Here is a 23,195-nt window from a genome sequence, read left to right on the forward strand (position 1 = left end):
AGGGAAACCATCAGTGTTTGCCTTTGTCCTATTAATCTGTCTTCACCCTGTCGCGTGATAGCACTAAAATGATTAGTATGATAATTACCAGCATCATCTTGTGACGTCTGTCATCAGTAATTTCTGTTGTTTACCCCTCATTCTGTTTGTTTACTGTTTTTTCTACACACACTTTGCTTTTTCTCTGAAGTGTGTGAACTAACACCTCATTTCACACACACACACACACACACACACACACACACACACACACACACACACACACACACACTCATTTCCTCAGACTCTTTCCGTAATCCACACTAGCGCAGACTCACACACACACACACACACACCCAAGTGAGTCATCCACTAGCGTGTTGTCATGTGTTGCAGAGTGAGGTTAAGTGAAAGCCGCTTAGTGCACTGACAGAAAGCCTGTTAAAGCTAAACCAACAACAGAAGACAACAGATCATCGCTGCACCCTGCCCTTCAGTAGAGCCCGTAACCCTGTCTATACCAGTGACTGCACTGGGAGTTGTGTGAAGCATTGCTTTGCTGCCCCCTTCGATAGCTCAGTTGGTAGAGCGGAGGACTGTAGTGGCGAGTGCCGGTATCCTTAGGTCGCTGGTTCAAATCCGGCTCGAAGGAGGTGCTTGTTTTGTTTTTGTTCAGTCTGTAATGTAATGTTCAGACTAACCTGACACTGAGCTGAGAGTCTGTGTTGGCACATGCACGTGTAGTTAATGATCAGCTGTCCTCAGATACACAGGAGGAAAAACTCTGAATGCACATAGACTGATCCGACACAGCATTAAAACCAGTAACTGGACTTAATGCTGTGGCTGATCAGTGTGTTTACACTAATGTGTATTTCTGAATATCCAGACTTTACACAACATGCTTACGTCTAACAAAGAACTAAACAAATATGCAGATCACTATCATCACATACCCTGGATTCTGCAAAATCCTACATAATTCTGTGAGATTGAAATACCCATGATCTGAATCTGCCTGTGTGATTGTGTGATGCAAGTGTGTTTGTCAATTAGAGATGATGATGATGATGATGGGCTTTGTGACGAGGCAGGTAATCCCCCGCGAGCAGCTGTATGACGTCCATCTCTTTGAGCTCCGTGAGCAGATGGAAACTCCATGGATTAGCTCTCATAAACACACACACACACACAGGCAGCTCAGCCTAGTCATTCATACGCTCTGCGGCCGGCAGACAATGTAGTACGCCGTGAGACGAGCAGATACAAACCGACGAAAAGGAGGGGTGGAAGGAGAGATACAAAACAGAAAGAGGAGAGAGAGAAAACAAAGGGAGAACCTGCTTTTGGAAGTTTCTTTAAAATACTGATTTGACAGGATACTGGTTTCTTCAGCCGATATCATTTGCCTGTTGTCTTTTTTTGTCTTTGTGTGAATTTTTGGTTTTGTTAACTGTGACCTCTGCCTGTAACAATGACAGTCATCAGTTTTTCAAAGTGAGTATCTGTGAGGTGAAGTCTCCTGATTTCCCAGCCTCTCATGTCTGATCTGAGAGCCATTGTAGACCTGTGAGGAAGTCTGGAAACACACTGAACTAAACAGTGTGTGTGTGTGTGTGTGTTCTGTTGCAGTGTGCCCACTGTCCCAGTGAAGAACCTCAATGGATCCAGTCCTGTTCACCCTGCACTGGCGGGTAAGAGCATACACTCACTTACCAAAGACCACCACCGGTCAAAGAATTTTACAGAGGAAGAAACTTTGATTTGGAGTTTCACTCCTCTAACAAATCCATTTTTTCTTCTGTATTTCAGGGATCACAGGAATCCTGATGAGTGCTGCCGCTCTGCCCGTGTGTCTGACCAGGCCTCCTAAACTCGTGCTGCATCCTCCACCTGTCAGCAAGAGCGACATCAAACCGGTGCCAGGCTTCGGCCACTGTTGCAGGAAGACCACAAAGAAACAAGCTCGCAAGGGTGAGCATCAAAACTGTTTCTGCCGTTATTCCCACCAGCAGGTGTCTCACACACATGTTAACAGGCTGGGCTTGTATTTCATCCATTCATCGTTCCTCTCTGTTCCCTCTCTCTGTGTCTGCAGGTAAAACTCCAGAGGAGGTGGTGAAGAAGTACCTGCAGAAAGTAAAAAGTCCACCAGAGGAGGTATGGCATGGGTTCATGTGATGACTCACATGATACATAATAATGGTAAAAATATAATGGTTTGTTTTTCTTGTCTTCCCTAGGACTGTACCATCTGTATGGAGCCACTGGGGGGTCCATCTGGATACAAAGGTCCAGGGGTGGGGCCCGTATCCAGGGCAGAGTCAGTTGGGCGACTGGCACAGTGTGGACACCAGTACCATTTCCAGTGTCTGGTGGCCATGTATAACAATGGCAACAAGGACGGCAGGTAGGTTGGAGACATGGGACGCTCCTCTTCATTCCTTCACACGTTTTAAGAAAATAAGCTCTATAATCAATGGATTTCTGCCTGTCTTCTCAGTCTTCAGTGTCCCACGTGTAAAACCATCTACGGTGTAAAGACAGGAAACCAACCAGCAGGGAAGATGGAGTACCACGTCATCCCCCATTCTCTGCCGGGGCACCCTGACTGCAAAACCATACGCATCATCTACAACATACCACCAGGCATTCAGGTGCTCGGGAAGAACTGGGCTGACAGCAGCGTTTGTTTTATTCTCATTACGTTGTCATGACGTTAATCCTCCCCCTCTTCCCCTTCTCCTTCCAGGGACCAGAGCATCCGAACCCCGGGAAGCCCTACACTGCCAGAGGCTTTCCCCGACACTGCTACCTCCCAGACAGCGAGAAAGGACGCAAGGTAAACACAGTCCACTGTCCTCTTACAGACACCTATCAGCCTGTGTACGTCAGTGTTACTCAGGTATTAATAAAATGTCACCAGGTACTGAGACTGCTCCTGGTAGCGTGGGACCGCAGGTTGATCTTCTCAGTTGGTACTTCAAGCACTACAGGAGAGTCTGACACCGTCATCTGGAACGAGGTACACACTCCGTAACAGTAGACTGTAATTTAAGAATGAGCTCGACTGGCTGTAGTTTGTGATACACACACATCAGATTTGTTGTCACTGAAACTAGAGACAACTTTCTCCTTCTCTTCAAGGTTCACCACAAGACAGAGTTTGGCTCCAACCTGACGGGCCACGGCTTCCCCGACCCTGGACACCTCGACAATGTCCTGGAAGAGCTCCGAGCTCAGGGCATCACAGAGGATGACGGACTGGTGGAAAAGTGAAAGGATAAACGACCAGCAGAGAAGGAGGAGACATCAGTGAGAGAGCAGTTAAGGGTGGAAGAGTGAACGAGGAGTGGAAGGAAGAGGAGTGGGCCTAACCCCACAGAAAGACTCTCTCTGCCAGCACTTAGAAGGGGTGCAGGGGGACGTGTGGGGTTATAGAAGACATTCAGTTTGTTTTGCAGAGGTAACCACTTTTCAGGATGAGATGGAGTCACTGCTGGGTTCACCTGTCAGTGTGAGTCTGTCCAAACTGCACAGGTTTCACAGCAAGCACATCAACAGATGTAGGAGTTTGAGGGAGCAGCACCACAGAAAGGAAGAGCAGTGCAAAGGAGGAGGAGGAGGAGAAGTGATGGCACTCTTGGTTGGTCCGAGCTACTAAACAGCTACGTACTAAATGTGGAGAAGTGAGAATGAATCGGTACTAACATTTAGGACAAAAACAAGTTTACTTAACTGAGAGAAAGAGTAACATTTAAAGATGGTAAAAAGTTAGAGCAGTTCAATAAAAACTGGGAGTGAAAGGACAAAGAGAAGGAGACGGAGCAGTGGGGGAGGTTGTTGGACGGAAGAAGACAGGAATAATGTAGCAGAAAGAAGGATGGTGCATGAATGTAGCGTAGGATAGGAGCAGAGTAAAACTAACTTGTATGGTACAGTTCAGGTACTTTAGCTATCAACACAAAACAAGGAAACCGAGAGTGATGAGAGACGGACAGACAGAGACAGAGAGACAGAGACAGACTGTGTGCTGGTTCTGTTCAAACCACCTGCCTGTGTGCGGGGGAAGTGTAGTGCTGTTGCTCCCTCTTGTGGTTTTTGTGATGAACTACACCTCCGTCTGCGCTACTGGAACAAATCCAACGGTTACTTTGAGTTATCCACCTGTGTTACTTTTTATCATTACTATAATCCTCATTTAACGCCATTCCATACTTTACCTCTTACTTTTGAATCCATGGGTTCATGTGTTTATGATTGTGTGTGAGACGACATAAGACCAAACTAAGGCCTCGTCATTGGGGCCTGTTACTGTTGAGCCACTGTGGTACAAGTTAACCTTAGATACACAGGTACCAGTATTTACACATGGATTTTTATTATTTTACTTTTGTCCCTTATGATGGTTCACCTGGTTCCACTGGATGTAGATGCTGTTGTATCCTATCAGCAGTGGGACACCAGTGGAAAGATCTGATGAAGGTGAGCATATCGGGGATCGTTCAGAATTAAGAGCTGAGGCTTTGCTTCGAGGCCTCGGTGGTTAGTTCCAGCTGAATGAGCTTCAGTGTCTGTGTGAAAACCCCACGACAGATGAACAAAGAGTCCCTCAGACTGAGCAGAGTGTTGGAAGGCTGGAGAGGATGGAGAGGACGAGGGAGGTCTGCACAGTGCAGACTACCATTTACCATCATACTGTCAACTATGACATAAAATTTCTTTATTTCTTTATATGCAACAAAGACATTTAATGAATTTCCTCTTAGTTACTACTCCTCAGTCTGAGGAGTGATTTCAGCTGCCCCTGGTTCCATTTATTTCTCCCATGACAGGGTTACTTCACTCAGTCTTGGACTTTGGTAAACTCATCGGTACAAAATACTAAGAGCTGTGTTAGAAAATCCCCGGTTCAGCTGAAGGTACAAGCTCTGGTAAAAGTAAGAAACGAGACGGACTCTCAAGGTGCATTTCAGCAAGAAACATCCAATCACTGGAGCCTGAAATTCTGTCTCGTGGCCGCCGAGGCTAATGGGTACTGTAGTATGCAGATAAGCTGCTGTTATCAGCCAGTCGACGTTTATCACTATGTGTCTGTCCCATGAGGACATTTCATTCTTTTAGATTGTTATTCCATTTTAACATTTTCAGGACAAAATGTCACCAAGAGTCTTATGTTGAGCCTGAGGCAGAGAAGTGGAGAGCACACAAGAACAACAACAACATCCACCCACTGAGAACACGCTGCCCAGTCTGTGGGTCGGTCTGTAAATGACCCCTTGTTACTAGAGTGTGTGTGTGTGTGTGTGCCGACGTGCTCCCAGTTGAGGGTATTATCTGGGTACTCTGAGGGAATCACATCATCCTGTAACTCTGGTGACGATTGATGACGGTACTCCATGTACCTGTAACGTCTTTATTGCTTTTTAATATGTAATGTAGTTACACCATTAGCATTATCTTGACACTATTATAGTTTTTTTTCATTTTGTACATGTATGTTGTAGTAATTATACCCTTTTTGTTACAATTGGTTTACAGAGACAGTTTTTTTTTTTAAATACACTGTCTTTTTTTTTTGTTTTGATTTTCATTGTGTACAGAAGTGAAGCTGATTTGAAGCTGAACTCATCTTTTCTTTGGAAAAGGAATTTGATGGTAGACTTATCTGAGTGTGAAACGTAATGAATTTTAAACCCTTGTACACTTGCTCTTTGATGAGATAAAGAATATTGTCATCACCTAACCAGTCCCCTCTGCTGGTCTGCCACTGGTCCAACCCTGGTGACGTGATGAAAAGGATTATTCTAAAAGCTGCATCAGTTTGTTCATGTTGTAGCCGTTTTCTCGCTCTGTTGGCCCAAACACTGCACAGTGACTGTGGAAACACACATTTTGAATAATCGCTGTGTCACTTCTAATGATTTGAAGTTTCCCTTGTGTTGCTAAAAAAAACTGTTTCTAAACAAGAAACTGAATTAAATGCCATTACTAGATTTATTGCTTTCTCCCAGCTTGACCTTCATCCTGATGGACAGATTCCGTCTGTGGAGGAGAATCATGTGGGTTGATCCACGGTGTGCAGTGTCTGAAGCCATGTGAGCAACGTAGCAAACAGCTATGACCTCTAACTCAACATTTCAGTTTTTTAAATGTGGATTTCTTTCCCATCGCCGTTTCCCATCCCTGTGGAAGGCAGGACCTCCTCCAGACGTCTGTGAGAGAGGAGCCTTCTGTGACATTGTCTTCTTATCTACGAGGGGAGGGTGGGAAAGAGGTGATCACAGGTGCTGGTATGGGAGAGAGAAAGCATCAAAACCTTTGATAAGAAAAGCAAAGTGTAAATATTGCAAAATAAATGCTGGAGTATGAATGATTAATACAAGAAAAAAAACAATAAAGAATGAATGAAACTTCCCTGTTGCATTGTTCTGATTTTCAGTCGCACTAGATGAGGCTGCAGCTGTTGGATGATATTTACATCCTAATGATCTGTATATGGATTAATGACTGATGACGAATAACACTGACAGCATCAAATACACGTCTAACATTTCTACATCTGTAAAACTTTCACTGGAAACTGAATGATAAAGTTTCTAACAAAAAAAAAAACTACGTTGTGGCCAGAGATGTTATTCATCCATGTTAAATAATGAATTCACAACCTGCTGTTATTCTATGTTGTGCTAGTAAAAGATCTTCTTTAACTTTAGCATTAAAGCTAACAGACTCACCCTGTTTGGTTCATCGTATAAAAACAGTCAGAATGTGTTCAGCCTTCTCTCATATATCTGACGTCTCTGCTGCAGGTCCACCCTGCCGCTCTGACCTGCAGCAGTCAGGATGATTGTCTGACGTCCACGTTTGACATTGTAGAGGCGTGTCTGTGATGCAGTGAGGGCACCATCAAATCAATCAGACAGGAAACCTTTCATTCTGTAGATTTAATAAGTTTCTCTGAGGTAACTGTGCCAAAATCACACACAATGATTACACACACACACAAACACACACACAATGATCAGACAATACAAAGTGCATATACAGTATGTGTTGACTTTTCCCAAAGCTTCTCTGTGACATTATTTCTGGACGGTTGCAGACAGCTGCTGCACTGATCAGAGATCAATGAGACACATCAGAGGAAAAAAAAGGACCAAACACAACACTGAGGTTTCTCTGCTCAGTCTTCTTCTACTCAGTGTGATTAACAGGGGTGATGATCAGAGGGGCAGAGTTTTTACCATCATGATTAAGACTGGGACTGAGGTACGGGTAGAGTTTCTCAGTGAAGGAGCAGCCGGTAAAGGAGTACATCAGAGCTGCGGTGTCAACGTCGTAAAAGGAGACCAGACCCTCCTCATAATCCACAAACACTCCCACCTTCTCAGGCTTGGTCTTCAGATGGAGAGGGACCGCTGAGTTGGTAAGAGCTTTGTACTCATTTTCTTTCCTCAACCATATCGTCCAGTAACCGCTCTGAGGCTGCAGAATGACATCTCCCTTCCTGGTGATAGACTCTCTGGCCACCCCTAAATCCCACTCAGTCTTCCCTTTCACCTGAACCTCAAAGTAGAACCTTCCTGAGGAGAACCCCTGCTTTCCTAAGCTGATAACACAATAGTCAAATCTCCCTGGGTTGTCTGCGACTTGTTTCCTTACATTACCATGACTCACTTGTTTTAAATCGCCGGACATGACGAGCGAGGGGTGGGCTGTGTCAGGATCGAGCGTCACGTCCACTGCGTAACGCTGGACCCTCTTCAGCTCGGCCTTGGCGAGCAGCTTGGACATCTCCCTCTTCATCTCTGCGGTGAGCGTCTCCTCCAGCTTAGTCGCAGAGAGCAGCTCCATCTCCGTCCTCCTCTTCCTCAGCTCAGAGACTTCCTGCTCCAGCTCTTTGATGAAGCCTTCAGCCTGCTCCTTTGATGCTCTCTGCTTCTCTGTGATGGTTTTGATGAGCTTGTCCTGGACTGTCTCAACAGACTCCTTCAGAGCAGTGAAGACCTGGACACCATCTTCTATTTCTCTGCCTGCATCCTTCTCACTGAGCTTCACCGAGTGTCTGATCTGCTCAATCTTCAGTTGAATCTTCTGGATCATCTGCTGAATTTTATCCTCTGTCATCACCAGCTTGGCCATCTTTCCTCCGTTCAGAGGAGCGCCGTGCTGCTTGTGCACTAAATGTGCATAGACATACATCCACACCAGGCAGAACACCAGGGCTTTCTTTTTGGTTCCAGAGCAGGAGTCACAGGGAGGCCCTCCCGGTTTGGCAGCTTGCTTCTCTGGGCCAGCGTTGTCTCTGGCTTTCTGTCTGAACTCATGAGCCATGTCAGAGATTAGAGTGTTGACCTGCAGCTCAGGTTTTGAGTAGAAAGTCTTCTTACAGATGGGACACTGACATAGTCGGTCAGTATTCCAGTGCTGCGTGAGACAGTTTTTGCAGAAGTTGTGTCCACACGGTGTGGTGACTGGATCCGTGAACACATCCAGACAGATGGAGCACATAAGCTGATCTTCAGTCAGCAGACAGCTGGCGGCGGCCATGTCGACACACTGAGAACAAAAGTGTGAAAAAGCGTAATCGCTGTTACGCAACTGTTCCTTATTTGCTTAAAACTCAATCAAAGAAGTCATTTATGAGATGAGTGGATAAGCTCAGTTTGACAGGGTGTGCTATGAAATGAAGAGAGGAACTTCCTGTCTGAGGCAAACTGAAGTTTTGTGTTAACGTTGGCGAGTTAAAACACTCAGTTTTATCAGCTGTACTCACCAGTGTTCCACAGCGTCTCTGCTGCACCGCTGAGAAAGTTCTGATGAGCTCAGCTGAATCTTTCCTTCCAGAGAAACAGTGAAACTCCACTGCTGCAGGTTCGTCACAGTTAGAGACAAAGCGACTCCCGTTTCTCCTGTGCTCATCCACTCCTCACTGCACCTCTGTCACTGAGCTGCTGTTTCAGGCCTTTCTACAGCCTTCCTTTAACAATCCTCCTATCAGTCCAGAGTCCAGCTCACTGCCCCAGAACTCTCATGTTGTTGACTATCAGTAGTTTGATTTGTTTCAGCATTAGCAGGTCACAGTTACAGTACGCTGGTGTGTTGGCAGAGTCAGTCATTTCAACAAATGTCCCAAACAACATGCTTTTACCATTTCATAAGATATTCTCATTGGGCTCAAAGTTCACAGAGGAGATCAAGTCACAACCCAGGAGACTTCTGTCCACTACTGACAGTCAGTGCTGGTTTGTCTTAACCCTGAGTGATGTTCCTCTGACCTCAGCTTAAACCTAAACAAACTTTAAAAAAATACTTCTACATTTTGGGAATGCACTTATTCACTTTGTGTGTGTGTGTGTGTGTGTGTGTGTGTGTGTGTGTGTGTGTCTGTGTGTCTGTGTGTCTGTGTGTGTGTAGGTGTGTAGGTGTGTAGGTGTGTAGGTGTGTAGGTGTGTAAGTGTGTAGGTGTGTGTGTGTGTTTCATTCCACCTACACACCTGATCACAATTACATCATCACCCCACCTTTTAAAGACCAGCTCCTCCCTCCACTCTTTGCCACTTCATCTGACCTCTCTCTGTAGTACAGTAGTGTTTGGCTGACTTACCTTGTAGTTTAAACTGTTCTGTGTTGCTCTTGCCTTTCCTTCCATTTGGAAGCCTCACCTGTGCTGCAGGTATGTCTGTGCCTTTCCTCCTGACTCACCATGTTCTGTACCTCTCTGGCTTCTCTGGCCATCTGCAGGATCCCTGCCATGCTCCACCGTCTCAGGAACACAATGCCAGCAGCTCCAACCTGTCTCCCAGGAAACACCTGCAGTTCTGCCTCTGCCTGTCCTGTTCCTACAAAGGGATTTTTATCCATTCATCTGTTGCTGAGTCCTGGCTATAACAGATTTGTTTGAAGATGTCATGTCACTAAGACAGCAAGCTTCTTCAGGTCCATTCAGAGTCTTTCAGAGTTCATCAGCAACAGAAGTTTTCCAGGAGGCCAGTGTAATCTTTCGGGGGAGGGCAGTTAGAGGGCTCAGTTAAAATACTACAAAGACAGGCAAAACTACCCCATGTGTAGCTGGGGTAGTAGTATGTAACTACATTTGGCACAACAGTGGTTTGTGTCTCTCTCACTCTGGGGGTCCTTTATAGGAGAGTGGGGGGGGCTTTACTTATCTATGTCCAGGGGCCATTGTCTCATAATCAGATTCCAACCATTGTCACCTTTTAACTGTTACAACCAAACTTAGCAGCCTCTCTGGATGAATATTGTTGTATTTCATGTTCTCCAGCAGCAGGTGGAGCTATAGTAGCTCTAAACGTTGTCTTTATGAGCTCCCCTTCTCTCCCCTTTAATGCCAGGATGTAGGAGTGTTTTTCCTGCTCTGTCTTCAACAGGTACAAACCTCAATGCAACAAGTATTTTTTCCAGTATTTAGTCTTATCAGGCCATGAGAGTGCAAGAGACACTAACATGCATCACTATCCAAAGATCCAGAGCCAGCTATTACTCAGTCTGGTGGTCAGAACACAGGACCCCTAAGAGCCAGCTAGAACAGCCTTGGACTCAGAACACATGACAAGTCCCACCTGGATTAGAACATCAGGCTCCTGTCATATCCACACCCTTCTAAGCTTACCCTATATTCCAGCCATAAAGGTTACAGGGAAAGCTAAGGAGTTGCTCTCTCCGTGTGGTTCCTCCACGCCTTTTAGGTTGGGGCAGCTTCTTCATCACATCCTTTATAGGAACATGTGACACATAATTTTCCTTGATAGCAAATGTGGGTCTTTCCCACTCTTTTGTGTTTCCTGGGATTCTTCTGAGAAATTGTGCAATTATTTTGTAATGGACGCTCCTGGTTTTTGTTGCAAAGTTTACTATGACAAAGTCACCCACGAATAGATCTGTGTTTCCTGGATCACTTCTCTCATCCTCAGAGCTCTCTTTGTCAGGACCATCATCAAGTGTGACAGGGGCATCACTCTCCTCAGAGCTGCTAACTATGATCTTCTTTTTGGATGCTTTCTTTTTCGGCTTTCCCTTTTCTTTGATAGTTTGCCGTTTACCTGCCAGTTTCTTTTGTCTTTCTTCATGGGCCTTTTCGATTGCCTGCTTCTCTGGAATATCAGTCAGTATGGCTTCACGCGTTTTCGTTTGGTTTGTTTTCTGGGAGGACATTTTGGATGTGGTAAGATTTCAGGAGGAGACACATACCCAGGTTGGCTGGAATCATATGGCACATTGGAGTAAGCTGGGGAGGCACATCCATGTGTAGGAGATGAAAAAGATGGATTAGCATCAGCGAGTACAGTAGCTTCAGCGGGTGGGATACCCGCAGGTAGATCATCGGCACGGTGTGGACCATCTGGATCATCTACAGAGTGTGGACCATCTGAAGTGGATGAACCATGTGGATCGTCTGCAGTGGCAGGCTCAGGGTTTGGCTGGTCTGACACCATGGATGGTGCAAACGCTTCATCAGGGAAAATATCTCGGTTATATGGGAAAATCCCACCTAAATTCTGAAATGAGGCTAACCTTCAACTAGCATCAATCACAGAGTTTTATATGATGGTAGTTCATGAACATGGATGATATAAGTTGTTCTCCCTGAATCAATTTGTTTTGACACAATCGTTGAATAAGTTGACAGGAAGAAATTTTACTTTTACATGCAAAAAACATTTTTATCAAAAAAGCATGCTTAACAAATCACCATGAGGTTCTTCATAGCCAGGGGGAAATAGGAGGGGCTTGAAAACATCATGGTCACATGACCATAAATGTGTTCCATTGCCTAGATACAGGGGCTGTCTCACATTACCCGATGTCTCACATTACCTCACCTTCCCCTATTATCAAAACATCATTGTAATTACAGTTTTGTTGTACTGTTCCCCTCAGTGACCTACACAAATACTTAAGTGTGATTTATTTCTTCTTTCCTGTAAAATCCGTTATTACTCCCTTTGTTCCATTCAACTAAATTACTGTAACGAGAAAAAAAAAAAACAGGCTCCACCCTCCTGACTTTGTTTCTCTCTGTCTGTTCTGTACTGTTCTCTCTACTTCTTCACTACTAGTTTTTTTCCAACGCTTGGTTTTCGGTTGCTAACGCTGTTTCGCGGTGGAAGTTAATTCTTGCCGGACTCAGTGGCGGCTTCTTTCAGAGGAAGGAGGAAAAGAAAACGATGCCAGTTTCCATCCAAGCTCTATGATGGACGCACGGATGGTGGTTTTCTTCTGTACAGGTAAGTCATTTACTACACAACTGATTGTGTTTGTGCATCACGTTTCTGACAGTTTTGTTGGGAGAGTCCTGAATGTGGATCATTCTCTCTTCAACTCTTAAATGTTTCTCAGCTGTTTTCTTTTAGACAGCTGCGGTCACATAACTCTGTCTCTTTCTATAATATGGCGCAGCTGCTAGAATGTCTTAAAGAACCAAATCCAGTAATATGGGATTTAACAAAACGTCGAGAATATACGCTATGTAAACTTTAAATAAGAAAGTAATTTTTAAAAAAAAGTAAAAAAAAAAAAAAAAAAAAAGTCAAACAGGAGCGTCTTTGTCCATAAAATGGAAATTCTCTGTGGTTATTTAGTCTGTGCAACAGTTTTAAAGAAAACCATCAGAAGCAGCACTTCTAGGGAACACAGCATAGGGACATTATCTCCATTATAAGTCAAAACTGGCTTCAGTTGGACATTTACCTTTACTATGTTTAATGTTAATTTAGATTTTTTTCCTTCCAACTGTTTATGGGGAAAACATATCTGCTTACAATACACAGCTTGATGTGAGACAGGTGTGTCCAGAGCTGTCGTGACAATGAGGCTGCTGAATTCTACAGCGGCCATCTTTGATCATCTGCCCTACGCAGCAGCAAACTGGTCCTTTAATCCTGGTTTTATCATTCAGATTGCTGGAAGAGTGTGTGAGGGTTTTTATTTTCAGTCAAACACCTTTAGCCATCAGCAGCAAGGATACCTGCACAGAGCAGGTACTTTGTGTGTTTAAATCCTGGTTGTTCAGGTTTAAATTTAAATGAGCTTATATACAATTAAACAGACCTTAAACATATTGACAACAATGATCGTACAGAATAAAACAAGAGTTTAATAACAATGATAAAATGAGTCATGAATAACAAAAACAATGTTTTTTCATTCATTTCATTCTTGAAAGGGATAAACCAAAGGTCCCACAGCAGAGAACAGAAATGCTGCCATGAACCGGGAATAAAACAACAAACACCTAAAGATACAACAATCAAATCAAAAGATTCAAGGAAAATGATTTGCTCACATACAGTAGAATTACAAAGAGGCTCCTCAGTCATCTGACAGAAATAATACGCTCCTGTTTGAATCAGTGCAGCTTGACTTTTACTCTTTACTCTTTAACTTGAATGCATCCTGTTGGACAGAGGACTGAAGCTGCTGCTCTGCTAACAGCCTCCATCTGAGCCTGACTGTTGTATCATGCTGTATTTTACAGTACTGAGTTCATCTGCTGCAGAAGTGAGGAAGATCCTGACAGCCACTGAAGGAGGAAACATCACTATACCTCACGCTGTGAGGGACAATGGATTCATTTTATTTGGACCAAATGTTATCGCTCAAGTGACAAATAAGAAAATCACACTACGGGACATTTATCAGGACAGACTTATCTGGGACCAAAGCACTGGACTCTTTACTCTCACTGGACTACAGAGGAATGACTCAGGGGATTATGCCATTAGCACATCTTCAGTTTATAGACTCACAGTGTATGGTGAGTTAACTTTTCTGTTGTTTTTTTATTCAACATTTTGCCATCGCTGCAGCCTGAGCAGCAGAGTTAATGGGTTGTGGATGGCTGAGGTCACAGGTGGAGCTAACAACATCTGCTGCTTCAGCTTTGTCAGGTCACCACATAAAGACACAGCTGAACTCCTGAATTACACCTACTTCTGCCTACACAGAGGACATCAGTTGAATATCTTCTACTGTCCTTCAGCGTGACCCAGGACACATTTTCAGTCACACTCCTAAAAGAACATGACCATATGCTGCCCAGGTCATCTTTTAAAATCAGTAATATAGAATTGAATTTAAAATGGATTTAGGACATGACACAGGCCTGTGTCATGTCCTGGCTCCTCCTTGGCTGCCTGCTGCCACTCCTGTTCCCTCTGTCCCTGTCTTCCAGCACCAGGTCTATTTATTTAGTTAAAGGAAACTGTGTTTCTGAAGCCTAAAATTTACTTTGGATCATCATAAGTCCAGCTGGTTTCATATTACAGTTGTTATGGGTTTTTTTTTTTTTTTTTTTTTTTACATATTATCTTGCAGCCTGCAAAGGCTTCTCAGTGTAGTTTTAAAGAGCATTTCCTGTTTTGTGTGGGGGGGTTGTGGCTGTTTTAACGGCTGTTACGGTGCATCGTTGTTGTTTGTGTGCCTGAATATACATTGATGATATTTGAGATAGCTGTTCATTTGAAACTCACCCACTTCCAATAAGAGGGCGAAGCCTGAATGAGAAAGAGAAAGTGGAATGAAAGTAGAACCATCAGTTTTACTTAATGAGACTTCAGAATCTCTAATTTCCCATCTATACATTTTGAATCTCCCAGGGACTGTTCCCACACCTGCGGTGGTCTCACTGAGTGTGAGCGCTGAGAGCTGCACCCTGCAGTGCTCTGTGGACAACGCTGAAGACACGACTCTGTCGTGGCACAAAGATGAGGAGACGCTGAATCAGATCAGCTCTGCTCTCTCTCTGCTTCTCACTGTGAACAAGGATTTCAGCTCCTCGTATCGATGTGTCGCAGCCAACCCTGCTGAAAACAAGACTCGTGCAGTTGACGAGACGCTCTGCCCTGAACTGAGCAAACCCCAAAGACACTGTAAGACTAATTCTGGCAGATTGTTTCTAAAATAATATTTTAAAGGTTGTTGTGATTAATTCGTGATTCACTCGTTCATTTATTTATTTGTTTATTTTGTTTGTTTTGACAGATATAATCAGAATTGTAGTCCCCATCCTGTCTGTTCTGATTATTATACTTTTTATTGCCTGCATCATCAAGAGGAAGTGTCTTCAGACACATGAAAACAAGAGGAGAACCACACAAGCACAAGGCAAGTATTTCTTTTTTCTGTTGTTTTGTAATCTCACTGATTGATTAGACATTGAGCCCCATTAAACATATATATTTGTCTAAAGATTTTTAAAATATTTCTCTCTGAACTTTTCTAGTGTAAATCCTTTATTAAAATCGAGACCTAAGGGTGTCCACGGGGTTTTAAAAAGTATTAAAAGGTGATAAATCAAAATTACCAAATTTAAGGCCATTAAATGTGTTAAATGTGGTTTAGAGGTATTATAGGTTTCTGTGCTGCTGCACCACCACCACCGCAAACTACAGCCACGGGACAAGCCAACGTTACGGCTCCAGCAACTACGTCTGACCCGCGGGTGACTATGGGCGCTACACCAACACTGCGCGCGGAGGCTCTGTGGTGTCTAAACACTGCAGTTAAACCACTCATTGAACTTTTTTTTTTTTTTTTTTTTAGTAACTTTATTTAATATCAATTGTACAAACATATTGGCAAGGAACATTGCACAACATTACAAGATAACAGACAAGCTTTGAAAGAGCATCTGTAGAAAAAGAAACAAACTAAAAAGAAAAGGAGGGGGGGTGGTGCTAAGGGCTTTCATTAAGGTTGAGTTCCTCTACTAATCCATACAGTTTCATTTTCAATTTTAATGACATTAATAGCTAGATCATGGGACGGTTCTTTTACAGATATACCATATAAAATATTTTCTTTTTTTAGAGTAGGGAAACAGGGTAGTTTAGGGAACAACCAATCATACAAATCTTCCCAGAAGGCATTAGAAAATTTACAATTATAAAATAAATGTTCAGTTGATTCTATATCCTCATCACAAAAGCAGCAGTTGTTGTGGTCTAAATTAAAGCGAATTCTTAAAAACTCAGAAGAGGGATATACTCCATTAAGAATTTTAAAGTGAACTTCCTTCGCTTTTGGTGCAATGGGAAACTTGAAGAATTTGGATCTCAGACTTTGAACTTCTTTCTTGCAGAAGAATTGCAAAATTGATATTCTGTTTGATGAAAATGGGTACAACTTTTTAATAAAGGTTTGTCGGATTGTGATATTAGATAGTTTAGGATTGGTGATGTTGTAGCCACTCATCAAGAGTGAAGGAAGTGTAGGGTTTCCACTCATTGAACTCCAACGAAGGAATTGCGGAGCTTTTTAAAGAAATGTTTCCCGACTCTGACATCGCAAAGTCATTCACGTGTGGTAAAGACAAAACCGGGTACATTATTAGATTTGGATTAGCATCGTTCTTCAAAAAACGACTTATTGATGGCATCAACAAGGCTGGGCCATTCGTGTTGATGTTTGATGAAAGCCTCAATCAGGCATCAAAGAAAAAACAGCTTGACATCCATGTTCGATACTGGAAGGATGGCTGTGTCCAATCCAGATACTTTGGATCTCAGTTCTTGGGACATGGAAGGGCCGATGATTTGTTGCATTACATCAAGGTAAGTTAATATTCATGTTTTTGCTATATAGGCCTACTTAGACGCCGTCCTGTGGCCACTTATGTGAAGAGTTATTTATTCACAAAGATTTTAGGTATTATAGGGCAATGTTGGCAAATTTATGGTTAGCTACACAAAAGGATTAAATTGGCCAAATGTCTGCAGTTACTTGAATGAAAGCTGTAGGCCTACCTGCATTTATTAACCTGTGGGGTATGGCTGCAAGGTACAAGAAAAAAAACATGTTTTTAGTATTTTGTTAAGTTCAATAACCTGTCACAGTTATAGACATGTAATATTTGGCTCAAGTTTTGCTGTTGGAAAAAACACCACAAAATAATTTCATTGTTAAAATACCAGCTAATACTTGAAATCAAATGTGTATGCAGTAATGCTTCTCCTTAGCCCCAAGTGCCAAGCTTTGTGAATTTTGAGATCTATTTTACTGTATCTGAATGATTATTTTTAACAGACTTTCTCCTGTGTTGATTCACAGGAATGTGTTACACAACTGAATATGAGGGAACTACTATCACTTGGCATGGATGGCCCCAGTGTGAATTTCAAATTGGTGGATCTTCTCCAGAAAGAGCTGCTCAGGTTGTCACTGTTGGAAGCTGTGGACTTCACACCCTCCACAATGCTTTAAAGGCAGGCTTTACTGTGTGGCAGTTGGAAAAACTTCTGCGAGCCATGCACTTCCTCTTTCATAATGTTCCTGCCAAGAGAGAAGACTTCACAAGCCTGACAGGGTCCTCCTGCTTTCCCTTACCATTTTGTGGCCATAGATGGGTCGAAAACATTCCTGTAGCAGAGAGAGCAGTTGAAGTTTGGCCAGTGATTAAGACGTATGTGGATGCTGCAGAGAAAAAGAGGGTCCAAGTCCCCTGCACAGCCTCATATGACACCATAGTAGCAGCACAAAAGGATCCTTTCATTATTGCAAAGCTCCAGTTCTTTCTGGCAATTGCAAGGACTTTCAACCCCTTCTTGACGAAATTCCAAACCGATGAGCCAGTGTTGCCCTTCTTGGTCAAAGATTTGACTGAGCTGCAGATGGTAATGATCACTGCAAATATTCTATAGAATTGATTGCATTTGATGAATCTGTATGTAAATAGCTTGATTACTAACTGCTTGTTTTGCCATTTTAAGAGTTTACTGAGGCGGTTTGTTCAGCGAGAGCTCCTCCAGGACCTCACACCCCTGCAGCTGATCAAAACAGAACTAACAGATGAAAAAAACTTGGTCTCCCCTAAGAGTGTAGACATAGGCCTGGGTGCTGAATCTGCCATCAAGGTAATTTTGATATACTATTTTTTTTTTTCAGAGATGGACGTGTTTTGGGTTCCCTGCACAATGAACCAGGATGCATGTTGTAAAATTAACTTTTGTCATTTAGTAGTACTACTACTGCTACAATGGTTAGGCTGCTACTACTACTACTACTAATAATAATAAGAAGAAGAAGAAGAAGAAGAAAATAATAATAAGGAATAAGGATAAAAAAGTAAAACAGATTATTTTCCAAAGCATTTGCAGTGAGCATTCATTAATGTTCCTCATTTGTTAGGAACTTCAGAGCAACCCAGGATGCAAGGTTGGTGAGCTTTCTGTGCTCACCTTCAGGCGAAAATGTTTGCAGGGCCTGGTTAAGGTGGTTATGAAGCTACAGGAGAAAAGCCCCCTGAAATTCCCAGTGGTCAGGCAGATTGCATGTTTGGATCCTACAAAGATGCACAGAGATCCTGAATGGTGCATCAGACAGATGAAGAGCATAGTGCAAACATTCCTCCAGGGCAAGCAGCTGGCAGGTGGCATCCCAGCTGGTAAGAAAATATTGTACAGGGACAGTCAAAGTGCATAGGTTATTCAGATTGATTAAAGTTGTGTGTGAGAATTCTCATTAGCAAGATAGTTTTCTGCATTCTCCTCTTAACAGTGAGGAAGTGTCAATGCTTTATCAAATTAATAAGTTCTGAAAAAGTCTTACACATTCTTAGCTCTATGTAGACAATATAACAAATGAGTGACTACTGAATTTAAATGACCTATTAATTACCTTAATTTCTGTGTCAATGTTTTAGGTGATGTGATCATTCAGCAGTTCACGTCATTGCTTTCTCTTGAGGGCAGAGATGAACGCTTCTTGGGACATGGCAGCCTGTGAAGCAGCGCGTGGATGTGTTTCTACACTCAGCGCTTAGCACATCCTACCCTGACCTATTGAAGTTCTGCCAGAGCCTTTTACTGCTGTCGCATGGACAAGCCACCGTGGAGAGAGGCTTCTCCATAAACAAGGAGGTGGAAACATGTAATCTTCTAGGTGAATCCTTGGAGGCACTGAGGTTAATATGTGACAGTGTCAGTAGCTGTGGTGGTGTCCTCAAGGTGCCTTTAACCAAGGACCTGCTGGCCTCTGTGGCCTCAGCAAGGTCCCAGTAAAGGCTATACCTTGAATACCTTGACGCAAAAAGAGGGAGAGTGCTGCTCAGACAGTGAAGAGGAAGGCCGCAGAGGAAGAACTAGAGGAGCTCAGACAGCAATGCAGAGTCCTGGAGGATGTCTGTGCCATCCTTGAAAATGATGCCAACAAGTTGGCCGAGGAGGCAGAGGGGAAGGCTGGGTCAAAAATGGCCCAGCTTATCACTAAATCCAATACACTCAGAAGGAGATACAAAGAGAAAAAAGAGGAACTGGTTAAAATGGAGAAAACTATTGAAGAAAAGGCCATGCAATTAAGACACTGTCCATAAGATTCTTTTGCTCATGAGTTCATATTAGGGCTATAGCACAGGCTTATGTTAAAATCAAGTAATAGCAGTCCACCAGTTCATGTAGTGGATGCCAGTTTGTGAAGTGATATCAGCAAGAGTTCATATAGCAGATGCCAGCTTGTAATGCGTCAGCAGTTCGTGCAGTGAATGCCTGCCTCATGGAACTGTACTCTTCATTGCACATTTTATGTAGTTTGTTTTATTTTTATTCACAAAGTGAAATAAATTTGTACAATATGAAGTCAAGATCAGTGAGTCTCTAAATCTATTCTGTTGTGTATAGTGTTATATATGTCACAATCTGTGTCAACGTTAATAAGGACGCTGATTAACACTTGCAACTCAGTGTCGTGATGGTTTTAAAAGAAAATCCGAAGGTAGTAAAAAAGGTATGAAATTTAACTTAAGGATTGCTCTGTATACCCTGGACCTTATAGACATAGATGCATTCAAACATTATGGATCGATTGCAGTTTATTATGTTCAGCTAATTACACTTAATCATGCTGTAATATACATACTGCATCTCTCATCTCTGATAGCAGTGACCCACTTTGAAGGGTTTACTGTCCCCATAAATAGCAGTGATATTTTTAGAGTGTTCCTTGTTCTGGTTGGTCACATTGTGAGAACATCAAACAGCAAAAAACTGATACTCTCTATAAAAGCCTCTGTATTCAGCCCCAAGGCTGGATCACTTCATTACCAATGTAAATGGAGCTAAGAGATTAATTTGTTTGCACATGACCTCACTGGGTTAACAACACCATTGAAGGCGTTGGCTTCCTCTGGGGTTTTTCACATTCAAAGCTGCACATCGAAAACACCAAGCTGTTGCCAAATGATAATTTTATTTTCTCAGACAATCACCATACTTTTGTTTTCCGTATTTTTTTACTGGATAACCTCTGACTTCTGGACTTCTTTGTTTTACAAGACTGTATTTTTCTAAATTCAATTCAGAAGTTACGAAGTGTCAACTCTGGAGTAACACACTCATCCAGTGACTTCCTCTTACCTACAGCAAAGTGTAGGAGTAACTTTGAAGTGATCAAATGACTGATTACATGTATGTTCAGAGTAGGAACAGTAGCCTCCCCAGTCAAATCTGCAGAAATGATGTGATGCAGTCATGGCAACATGGAGCAGACAATCAATCCCATGCAGAACTGAGGATGCTTACAGACCTACCCAGCATCAGTATGTGTTCCTAATCAACTATTCCCTGAGAGTGTTTCAGCCTGGACCAAAGAGGTGGACTGACATTACTGACATTACATGACCATGTCATTTTGATTCTCAGTTGAACTTTCCCATTTTTACAGCTCAAACAAATCAGTCATTGCTTTGTCTCCTCATGTCTAGACAGTTGGAATGCACTTAATTATTGCTCAAGGAGCCGTTTAAGTTTCTACACTTATCTGTGGTGAACGAGGCCTCTCAGCTCACCAGAACAAAGGTTCTTGGTTGTACCCCACCCAGAGTTCAAGGCTACTAGATTGCAGAACAGTTTCCCCCTGGGGGTCAGATCAGCAAACTGTGTTTTGAGTGTGTAATGTCTCATATCAACAGCTTTCACCATCATTCCGTAGATACATCCTTTCCCTGATTTAACGGTTTTTGCCTTTTGGCTTCATTCATTAGTTTTGATGTTTAACTTTGTATCTTCACAGGTTCAGAGAACACAGAGGTTCATTATACTGAAATAGGGGTAAGTGAAAACAGAGGTTGGTGGTTGCTCACATGCATACACCTTAGGTAATGTTTTATGATAATGATGATCCTGTTCCTAAGCAATACTGTTATTAGCTATGCTTACTTAGCTATACCCCAACAAGGTAAACTGTATTTTCCCAACATTGTCGGGAACGTGGAAGTAGTGAGGAGGACACTGGCGCAGAGTCAGAGTATAGGGAATCAGAAAACGGTTTAATCAGTCCAAGTTCGTTACACGGTAAGACAGTCCAAGAAAGCAGAAGTACCACAGGGAGAAGGCTAACTCGAAAACCAATAGTCCAGGCAGGGGTCATACTCGAAACGATAGGGAGCGCTGGAAAGCTTGGCAAAAACACACAAGACAATCTGGCGACGAGTGCAGGGAGGACGGGGACTAAATACATCAGGGGGAGGGAAGACAATCACACACAGGTGAAACACATTACGGGAGGAAGGGTAATCAGGAGATGGAAGGAGCACACGGGGAGAGGGAAGTCAAGAGGAAAAACAGTGAACAACCGGAAACTGAAGCTTTACCAAAATAAAACAGGAAATACCAAATAAACAAAATAAGACCGCCCAGGCGAACCCTGACAAACATGGCTGATACACATTCTTTTTTAGTTTCAGTGTAACTCACACTTTCAGAATGAAAAGTTACCCTACTAACTGGCCAACAGCCTTATGTTAGAAAGATAGGCTTTGATATTAACTTGCCTCTAGCCTCAAGCTGATGCTACTTAGCTTGAATGGTTTGTCCATCAGAAAGACAGAATGGCAAAATCACTTTAAAGTGTCTGTTGTATCCTGTAGTTCCAGACAGATCAGATGTTGTAAAAATAATTCTCTCTCACTTCAGTTCTTTTAATTTCTGAATTCCTGTATTTTTGTTTCGCCAGGAATCAAGTTCACCAGATTCCTCAGCAACTGACGGCTCTTCCCATCTAAAAACAGTCTATGATAAACTGGAATTTCATCGCATGCAGGCAGTTCACACAGCCCCTAATGATAACATTTGAGTACAATCAACGGACCTCCCACACGCTGTGAAATAAACAATTGGGCAGATGTGCTCAAATTGTTGGACTGAACTTGGAGGCCTCCAGATTTCAAATAAACTCTATTTGAGTCCCCAGTTTTAAAAAAGAAAAAGAGGACTGTCTGCAGATCAATCGTTTTCAAACTTGGTGAGTTGCTTTGGTTAAAAAGAGCATCAGAGCTGGCTGGCAAAAATACAGTGTGTGTTCCTGTCCCACATCACAAGAGGAGTGAGTCCAGAGACAGCAGGAGATTGTAAACATTTCATAATGTATACATTTAATTATTTTATATTTATCTTATTGTATCAGTTTTTTTCTCCTTTGTGAAGTGTTTGTTGTAACGGTTTCCTTTGTTGCTGAATCACATATGTTAAGGTCAGACAATTTCAAAATTTTGTTAGCTAATAAAGAGGCTGAGTGCAAGAGCGACAGCAAGTGTTTGTGTATTGTGTATTGTGTATTGTGTGCTTCTGTCTACAGTCTGAATCAGGAATCACAGTGAATCACAGCAAGTCCTGAGTGGGCAGGCAGAGTCGAAGGTGCTGAACAGAGCGTGGGAGGGGGTCAGGTAGATCAGGAACTACTAAACTTGGTTCAGAGAAAGGGAGGGGATGTGAGTGTCTCTTAGGAAACAAGATTAGAGTTATCTCTGTAACGACTGCAAAAACCAACACTGCAATACTGGCCAGGAAACCACCAGGTGTGTGTGTGCAGGACTGGTCTAATGGAGTCACAGAGGTGGGTGGAGCGATGACTGGATTAATAGCAGGTCAGCAGGTAGGTAGGCGGGAAGAAAAATGTCCCCACGCTGTTACTGTGCTGTTAAAAAAAATAAGGAACAAAGAAGCAAAGAACACTAGACAATGGGTTGCATTGTTATTTGTAACTGAATACTGTGCACTAGGTTTTCTCTCAACTCCTGTTGAGTCCATGAAGTATCCACTTCATAAAAGGAACTGTTTGGTTTTGAAATGTATTTTTCTTATGTACAATCAGCTTTTACAGCTAAATTCATATATCATGACACGTGACACATGACAACGTTTAAAGGGTTGGGATTTGAAAATGTTTGACAACCTGTCATGGTTGCACCAGAAACCATAATG

General features: G+C 42.8%; 3 protein-coding genes and 1 non-coding gene across 7 annotated transcripts in view; 3 read left to right on the top strand and 1 right to left on the bottom strand.

Moving 5' to 3' along the window:
- The window catches only part of LOC121180925 (E3 ubiquitin-protein ligase DTX4-like), a 26,625-nt gene extending 22,402 nt beyond the window's left edge, over nucleotides 1–4,223 (top strand). For both annotated transcript variants that reach the window (XM_041036621.1, XM_041036619.1), the window contains exons 5-12: nucleotides 1,612–1,673; nucleotides 1,792–1,953; nucleotides 2,078–2,139; nucleotides 2,223–2,389; nucleotides 2,483–2,636; nucleotides 2,732–2,821; nucleotides 2,906–3,004; nucleotides 3,127–4,223. In XM_041036621.1, coding sequence (XP_040892555.1) covers nucleotides 1,612–1,673; nucleotides 1,792–1,953; nucleotides 2,078–2,139; nucleotides 2,223–2,389; nucleotides 2,483–2,636; nucleotides 2,732–2,821; nucleotides 2,906–3,004; nucleotides 3,127–3,258 — 928 coding nt within the window. In that variant the 3' untranslated portion in view covers nucleotides 3,259–4,223. The remainder of the gene's footprint in view (nucleotides 1–1,611; nucleotides 1,674–1,791; nucleotides 1,954–2,077; nucleotides 2,140–2,222; nucleotides 2,390–2,482; nucleotides 2,637–2,731; nucleotides 2,822–2,905; nucleotides 3,005–3,126) is intronic.
- On the top strand, nucleotides 545–631 carry trnay-gua. Its single transcript is given in 2 exon segments — nucleotides 545–581; nucleotides 596–631. It is a non-coding gene; the product is annotated as a tRNA-Tyr (tRNA).
- A 2,836-nt stretch (nucleotides 4,224–7,059) lies between the features above and the next one.
- On the bottom strand, nucleotides 7,060–8,532 carry LOC121180927 (E3 ubiquitin-protein ligase TRIM21-like). Its single transcript, XM_041036625.1, has one exon. It carries the CDS (start codon nucleotides 8,530–8,532, stop codon nucleotides 7,177–7,179), a length of 1,356 nt encoding a protein of 451 aa, XP_040892559.1. The 3' UTR covers nucleotides 7,060–7,176.
- A 3,513-nt stretch (nucleotides 8,533–12,045) lies between these two features.
- Nucleotides 12,046–19,579, top strand: LOC121180926. 3 transcript variants are annotated; one of them, XM_041036623.1, is made up of 8 exons: nucleotides 12,046–12,230; nucleotides 13,481–13,759; nucleotides 14,601–14,873; nucleotides 15,034–15,108; nucleotides 17,053–17,615; nucleotides 17,712–17,855; nucleotides 18,130–18,385; nucleotides 18,644–19,579. In XM_041036623.1, exons 1-8 carry the CDS (start codon nucleotides 12,194–12,196, stop codon nucleotides 18,724–18,726), a joined length of 1,710 nt encoding a protein of 569 aa, XP_040892557.1. In that variant the 5' UTR covers nucleotides 12,046–12,193; the 3' UTR covers nucleotides 18,727–19,579. The 3 variants fall into 3 exon arrangements, with proteins under 3 accessions (XP_040892557.1, XP_040892556.1, XP_040892558.1); XM_041036622.1 differs by having other exon boundaries at nucleotides 12,048–12,230; nucleotides 14,986–15,108; XM_041036624.1 differs by lacking the exon at nucleotides 18,130–18,385 and having other exon boundaries at nucleotides 12,051–12,230; nucleotides 14,986–15,108.
- Nucleotides 19,580–23,195: the final 3,616 nt, after the last annotated feature.

The sequence above is a fragment of the Toxotes jaculatrix genome, chromosome 4, assembly GCF_017976425.1.
Source record: "Toxotes jaculatrix isolate fToxJac2 chromosome 4, fToxJac2.pri, whole genome shotgun sequence".
Classification (NCBI taxonomy): Eukaryota; Metazoa; Chordata; class Actinopteri; family Toxotidae; genus Toxotes; species Toxotes jaculatrix.